This window comes from Lampetra fluviatilis, chromosome 18, assembly GCF_964198595.1.
Source record: "Lampetra fluviatilis chromosome 18, kcLamFluv1.1, whole genome shotgun sequence".
Taxonomy (NCBI): domain Eukaryota; kingdom Metazoa; phylum Chordata; class Hyperoartia; order Petromyzontiformes; family Petromyzontidae; genus Lampetra; species Lampetra fluviatilis.
Window position 1 is genome coordinate 10,989,354 of NC_136292.1, and position 8,260 is coordinate 10,997,613.

Below are 8,260 nucleotides of genomic sequence, written 5' to 3' on the forward strand. Positions count from 1 at the left end.
CGTGGTGATGTTACCGCCACTTAGTGGCGAATGGTGGTTGTTGGTGTATAGTGTATAGGATCGTGTTTAGTGTAGTGTATAGGGTAGTGGATAGTGTAGTGTATAGGGTAGTGTATATGGTAGTGTATAGTGTAGTGTATAGGATAGTGCATATGGTAGTGTATAGGGTAGTGCATATGGTAGTGTGTAGTGTATATGGTCGTGTATAGTGTAGCGTATAGTGTAGTGTATAGTGTAGTGTATCGGGGAGTGTATAGGGTAGTGTATAGTATAGTGTATAGTGTAGTGTATAGGGTAGTGTATAGTGTATAGTACACGATGGTGGTGAGGCCGGTGCTGTTGCATGGGGCCGAGTGCTTGGAGCACAAGAAAGAGGGAGGAACCAAGCTATGTCAGTCACAGAGATGAAGGATGTTGTGGTGGACGGTGGGTTTTAACAAGGGTGTGAGAAATTAAGAAGTGTGAGGAAGACAAGTCGTCAACCGTGGAGATAAGGTGATCACATTAGCTTGTGCACAGGTGCGAGATGGATTGTTGCATCACTGGACCATGAAAGAAGTTACCCCGATTTCCATCCCACCCTTTCACGTCATTTCGCAAATACCTCACCTCATTAATACCATGACCTGATTTGCATTGCCTCAATGCACAGTTAGTCGCTGACAGCATCCGCATTTTATTTTATCTATCGCCTTGGCCTTCGCCTCCACGTACCCTGTAAATGTCTTTGACTTTTGTTGTTTCTATATTCGTCATCGCATCTTTCAGCCAGGCATCCCCAACGTCAACCGGGGGGTGTTACGGTGATGGTTTTGGAGAATTTTAGCCAACAGTGGAATGATCTTGGCTGATGATGAAATTTAATAGTTGCTTTGTGTGTCGTGTGTGACGCACATTAACTCACGCGAGATATCAACAGTAATAGCGTGTCAGCACCCTTTAAGCCACGTGGTATGTGTTTACCAATCATCAGGTAAGTGTAGCCTGAACTTACTTCATTTGCATTTGAACAGAGAATAAATGTGTAAAGTTAGACTGTGGTGGCCCTTGAGGGGGTCATGTTTGGATAACCCTGTTGTCGATCAATCCACAAATACACACCAAGAACACTGCTGAGATAGCAAATGTGTTTATTTTAGCAGCATATATTGCAGTAGGCATATTCATTCGTACTCAACTTGATGACAAATGTGTAAAGCAGCAGCATTTGCACCTCAACTATGGCCCATGTGTTTAATTTTGATATCTGCCAACAATGGACAAAGTGCTCTTTCTTTGAAAAAAAAACACTTTACAGCGTTCGTTAACTGCTCTAAATCTTAACACATTATCACGCGAGATCACTGCAAATGGAAATGCCATACATTCAACTGACCATATATGCATTGATTTGACCCTATCTGCATTGCACAGCCAGCCTTATACCCTCACTTTAGTCAATTAAATCATTAAGTATTGCTCAAGTTAATACAATCACGCACAAGCTTCAGACAACACAGCCATGCACGTCATTGGTTACACCTTCGGGTGACATTGGTAAAGGTGAATTGTTTACGCTTAGCAGCATTTGATTAATGTATCATGATTTCCTTTGTTTCAGCAAAACCAGTAGTACACACTTAAACACTCAAAACTACTCAACTACGGTGCTAATATGAACTAATGTTGAAATCCAAACCACACTGTGTATGACCTGAAAATGCAGATTAAAAAAAGTGGAATATGCGTGCTTTGCACAATTCATAGGGCTACTCACTAATTTAAAGACAAAATGTCATTGGCGGCGTGACAAAATATTTACATTACTTGCAGAAAATACATTTACATTTGGAAACACTTTTACAATGCGTTTTGGTAATTCTAACCATGCTTACAAAAAGGTCGATCAAGGTAGCAATATTAAAGATTTACATTGACAGTCGTACGATTGCAATTCGCAATCGGGAAAAGTGTGCGAATTCAAACCCAGTTGGGGTGGAGTTAACTTGACCCCTCATCCACTGGGGTCGACAAGTACCATATTGTGATTGTGTCACAACATCGGACAACATAGGGCATGAACCAAGGTGGTAATCCTACGGAAGGACTCATGTCCTCCATGGTAATACGGAATTTCCACCACTGGCTATTTCTCATGGTTGGGGAGGGGGGGTTAGGCAAGGAGGGCGGGGATATATTTACCAGGGTTTGTTGAGCCCTAAACTTAAACACTGGCCATAAATGAATAGGAGCACACCCTCAAACGCGCTTGAGTGGGGAGGACATTTCACTTTCATTACAAAGACCTCTGGGCTTTGTTTAGCATGGCGGACCGCCAAGTCTGCAGACACCACCTTCAATGGCAACAGAGCGGCCGGAGACGGCAGCCGGAGGCAGCCTGGAGATGGAGGTCTTTGGCTTGGTGTCCTCTGTCGACATGTATCCGACGCACATGCTGTCAGTCGTGTGCGTCCACAGAAACTCCACCAGCATCGGCGGCGGGGGCTGCGACTCGCCCCCCGCATCTTTGCAGCTCTGGTGCCGGAGCACGATGGCCCCGCCCATGACGCAGTCCTCTCCGGCCAGGAAGGGAGAGTTGATGAACTTGTGCTGCATGGTGTGCAGCAGGGCCTGGTGGGCGTCCTCGGCTTGCATGGCGAGGGCGCACTCGCGGGACAGCATGGTTTTCATGAGGTGCTCCCCGCAGCCCGACGTGCTCACGGCCGTGGCGTGCGAGTTCGCGCCGCTCGCGTTCTCCGCCCAGCAACCGCACGCGTACATGGCCGCCTGGCCGATGCGGCCCGGGTGCTTCATGGCCAGGCCGCCGCTCGACACGGCCGCCGCCACGTGCCCGCTGGCGTCGATCACGACCGCCCCGACCGTGTCGAGCGGCGTCGCCGCCGCCACGGCCTCTGCCTGCACCGACAGCCTTCTCCGCTTGTGCAGAGTCTGCGATTCCTCCGCCATCTCCAGCTTGCGCTTGTTCCTCTTGAAGACGGAGACGCTCAGCTTCGTCACCAGCGACTCCTCGGTGCACGTCGGGATGCTGTGCGCCAGCGCCCAGGCCAGCGCGCCCTCGCCCACGAGGAAGCACGGTGGGACCCGGCCGGCCGAGAGCTTGCCCTTGCGCCCCTCCAGCAGCAGCTTGTTGGCCACCAGAACGGGGTTCTTGATACGCTTCAGGGCCCCCACGGCGGCAAAGTGAAGCGCCTCGCCGTCCATGATGCTGGCGTCGCACTCCACCTCGCCCGCGATGTTCAGGTTCGAGCCCGTCCCCGCGTTGGTGAGCGGGGAGTTCTCCAGCTCCACCAGCGCGGCCGTCACCGCCCTGAGGGAGCCCGCGCCGGCGCGCAGCTCCTCAGCCGCCCTGCGGCAGGCCCTGCGGCACACCTGCTTGTACTCCCTGGCCTTGGCCTCCGAGTGGAAGCCTGCTCCTGCGTGCACGAGGACAAATCCGGTGGCGCGGGGCCGTGCGGCGGGCGGGGCAGGAGCCTCCTGCATGGCGCTGGGCGGCCCGGGGACGCGGAGGCATGCTGCTGTAACGCCCAGTCTGTGGCAAGAAGAGAATGTGGAGACAAGACGTGGTCTCGCACAGTCGGTCTACCTCTGCTTGAGGTTTCATCTTGGATACAAATCATTAAGTTTCTATTCACCAAGTCATCTGGAAGATGATGACTGGGCTATATTACGATGTGGACTTAAGAAACAATAAATTCTAAAATTAAGTAGAGTAAGTCTGTAAATACAATGTAGATTGCACGTAGGCTTTCGTGACCAATATTATTCATAATCAACGTTTTTGGGTTTAGATCGCTTTATTTATAAATGTGTTGTAACCCTCCACACGGCCAATCAGCAAAAAAAGTGTCACGTTGACAAAAGACAAATAGTTCACTGCTTTAGCCCACCGGTGTGTTGAAGCGTGAAACCACAACATTTACAAAAAAATTGTGGTTTCACGCTTCAACACACCGGAGGGTTACGACACATTTATAAATAACGCGATCTAAACCCAAAAACGTTGATTATGAATGTAGATTGCAATAGACACTTAATTTTTGATGCACGTTCTATAATAATGTCAAGATCAAGATGTCATGATGGCCAAAGCCATCGATACCACTGCACTTTGCCAACACTTTCTATACTCTACCAGATCCTGTAGCTGCTGCCCAGTAGAAAAAACAGCGACCTCTGAGATCTAGACCTTAAAGTCTCACATCATCTCCTCTAAGGTCTCCTCTCTCCTTGGTCGTCAGACTCGTGGAGACCACTCCAATTGTTGTATCAGCAACTAGCCCTCTTCCATTTAATACATTAAAACCATTCACTGCCCTCCATCAATGCACTACTCTGGATGCTCCAGGCATCTACATGAAAACGTAATTCCTGTACATTTGTATCAAAGTCATGAGTAAATCATTTTTTGTGGAGGAACACGTATACTTTCATCCCTCCTCCTGAATTATTCATCTCATGCCACTTTTACAGTATCACTCAACTGGAAATCCAATGCGAATTTCCGAATATGAAAAGCATGTGATCACATGCACCGCTTCCCCAAGCAACTTAAAAATAAAGTATTTCTGGTTTCCAGTAGACAGTAATATATTTGCAAAGGTAGGCTTCACCAACCTGCAATGACTGTGCCAAGCAGGTGCCAAAGTGTTCATCCAGCGGTGGATAGACAAAGGGGAGAACATTATTTTTGTTTTGTATCCCTCTGTGAATGGCTTCTTCCAACACTTGGTATATTTATTACCACATCACTGAAAAGGTAAAAAACCTAATATTACAATGTCGCTTGTGAAATTCCACCCAAACATATGCAGGTCTGGCTACTTCAATTCATAATTAAACCGCTGAGTTAAATTCACTGTGGTCGATTCATTACATCTCCGAGTCGATACAATTCCTCTACCACTGTTGGAAGTGATCAATCTATGAAACATGTGGTCGAACGCTCGTCTCCACTCCTAGACCGGAGCCAGTTGTGGACATTCTAATCCCATGGAGGCATCCACTTTCATACCGTACTGTATTTCAAAACTCTTCAACAATAGCAGCATTCATTAGCGTGGCTCAACGAGACTGGCTAAAACACCCAGGGTTGCAAGATATTGTATGTACGCTGAACTTCTTTCGCACCATACGTAGGCAGCCGTGCTAACTGGAGGTGCAGAAATATATGTAGAAATGCACAACTTGATTATCCATAATACAGGTTTTTTTTGGGTTAGATTTAATAAATTTGAATGTGTTTTTAAACCCACCACCACCACCACCCGACACAGCCAATTATTAGTAAGGTTTGCCACGTAAATAAAACTAGCCAATTAGTTACTACTTCAGCATAGCGGTGTGTTGGACAGTAAACCCACAACATTTACAATTCGAGTATGACGTTTCGCTGGTCATTACAACCAGCTTCATCAGGTGATAGCCAGAATTGTGAAGAAGTCCTCCTCTTGTTTCAGTCTTAAACGGAGGGAGTAAAGTGATGTCATCGCCGTGGAGAGGGGTTAATACAGAATAGTCATACAAGTTACAATGGATCATGTTCATCTGACAATATGCCGTACATATTATCAACGTCACGCATTACTGTTCTGTATTCATACACACAGAGAGGAAGCAGTGGCTATGAATCCAGCTTCCAGAGGACACGATTCCCGATCACGGCTGATTCACCAACCCGCACTGATAAAGCGTGTTGATGTATTGTACGGTCAAACACCAGATACCTTTCGCAAGGCATCATCAGGTCTGCATTAGCCACACACACAGTACTTATGGCAAAACATGCAAACAATGTCGATGCATATAAACGAGCATGTTTGTTCGCATGTTTTTCACAAGTTTGTGTGATTAATGCGCGCGTGCTGCCTTGCAAAATGTATCGATCTGGTGTTTGACCACCTGAACAACCCCCGTTTAATTGCCACGAAAGGGTCAAACCGAACTTTATTTCACATCATTTTGTATACCGGAAAAAAAGTTCCCGCTGATATGGTCAAACAACTCGCAGATGAGGGTCCGGCGTGGCGAGATCTTCATCATCCAGCAGATTGACCAGGGGCGGAGTGGTCTGAACCGCATGAAAGTAAACCAAGTCTCACACTCTTGGCGTCTTAAATGCTTGTGTAGCCACAGACAATGTTAACATTGACAATGTTTAGCCCTTTGGCACACAGAAATGGCCTTCATCCAGCGGTATAGCCTGACAAGACAGCCCAGCGTACGAATATTGTTGATAACGCTGCATTTCACAAGAGCGCTGAAGCTTTGCTACACGTGGATATTGACAATTTACTGCGCGTTAACCTCGGCAACACGTCTCGCTTAAAAATGCGTTTACTTTCGCGAGACGACACACACACGCACACAACAAAAACAACAACACGTTCTTCATTTACCAAAACAACCACGCACACGAATCGTGGCCGAATAAATGAACGGTAAAGAGGGGAGGTGAACGATCACACACAAACAGACACACAGACTACACAGATACACACACAGACAGCAGCAAACCCCGTGTGTTTCACGTGGCCGGGGCCTGGCGAGTCGGAGGGTCTCCGTTCCCAAGAGGTGTGTGGACGGGTGGGATGGGGAAGAATAAAAAAACACCGCACAAAACGAACCTTTAGCGAGTGTCGGATTGCCCGTGGAACGTCGCGACGCCGCGGATTGCGAGACAAACCATTCCCAAGGGACACCCGCCCGCCCGTCCAAGCGAACTCGTCAAGCAGAGGGCTGCTGTTGCTGCTACGACGACATCGCGGGTTGCTGTGCCAGACGGACGTGGAGCGAGAGAGGGGCCGGCACCCTCCTCCTCCTCGCGCCCGGACACCCACGGGAGCGGCAGGGGGAGCAGCAGGCAACGAGGCGCCTTTCCCGCGGTGCCAGCAGCAGCAGCGCCGGGAGTGGAGCCGGGGATGGGCGGGCTGTGACCCGGAAGTAAAGCAATACGAAGATTCACCACCTCACCCCCACTCACTCACTCACCCCCACCCCACTCACTCACCCCACTCTACCCACTCACTCACCCCACCCCACCCACTCACTCACCCCACCCCACCCCACTTACTCACTCACCCCACCCACTCACCCCACCCCACCCACCCCACCCCACTCACCCCACCCACCCCACTCACCCCACCCACCCCACTCACCCCACCCACCCCACTCACCCCACCCACCCCACCCACCCCACTCACCCCACTCACCCCACTCACCCACCCCACTCACCCACCCCACATACCCCACCTACCCCACTCACCCACCCCACCCACCCCACCCACCCCACCCACCCACCCCACTCACCCACCCACCCACCCACCCCACTCACCCACCCACCCACCCCACTCACCCACCCACCCCACTCACCCACCCCACCCCACTCACCCCACCCCACCCCACTCACCCCACCCCACCCCACCTCAATCACCCACCCCACCCCACTCACCCCACTCACCCCACTCCACCCCACTCACCCCACTCACCCCACCCCACTCACCCCACTCACCCCACCCCACTCACCCCACCCCACTCACCCCACCCCACCCCGACTCACCCCACCCCATCCCACTCACCCCACTCACCCCACTCACCCCACCCCACTCACCCCACCCCACTCACCCCACCCCACTCACCCCACCCCGCTCCGCTCATCCCACCCCGCTCATCCCACCCGACTCACCCACCCACCCCACCCCACTCACCCACCCCACCCCACTCACCCACCCCACCCCACTCACCCACCCCACCCACTCACCCACCCCACCCCACTCACCCACCCCACCCCACTCACCCACCCCACTGCTGTATGTACTATGTAGGGTATGTTGAACGTCTTTCGCACCATACGTAGTAGCCAACCGTGCTAATCGGAGGTGCCAAGGAAGGACAAACAGAAAGTGAATTGTTGGGGCGGTTTATCCAGCAGTGGATGATGGTCCGTGGACTCCAGCATGTGCACCACATTCTGTTGTCTTTGCAAACCCATTTCAAGTCTACTACGACTATTTTTATTTTACCAGGTATGTCCCACTGAGCTATATAGCACTTTTTCAGAAGCGACCTGGCCACAAATCACCGACCAACGCAGCGGCTTACCACGTGGAAATGTACAGCAGTAGCCAAATACTCTGAACGCGTGTTTCTAAATGTGGAGGGACAACCCAGAGGAGCCGAAGAAAAATCCACGCGACCACTGGGAGAGAAAACACGCAAACTCCAAATATACAGCAGCAGGCATCAGCGTCGGGATCGAACCCAC

At 50.6% G+C, this 8,260-nt stretch overlaps 1 protein-coding gene across 1 annotated transcript; it reads right to left on the minus strand.

Moving 5' to 3' along the window:
- Nucleotides 1–1,134: 1,134 nt before the first annotated feature.
- Nucleotides 1,135–6,920, minus strand: TASP1 (taspase 1). Its single transcript, XM_078864598.1, has 2 exons — nucleotides 6,624–6,920; nucleotides 1,135–3,529 (listed from the first exon to the last, which is right to left on the minus strand). The coding sequence occupies exon 2, from the start codon at nucleotides 3,478–3,480 to the stop codon at nucleotides 2,299–2,301; it is 1,182 nt and encodes a 393-aa protein (XP_078720724.1). The 5' UTR covers nucleotides 3,481–3,529; nucleotides 6,624–6,920; the 3' UTR covers nucleotides 1,135–2,298.
- Nucleotides 6,921–8,260: the final 1,340 nt, after the last annotated feature.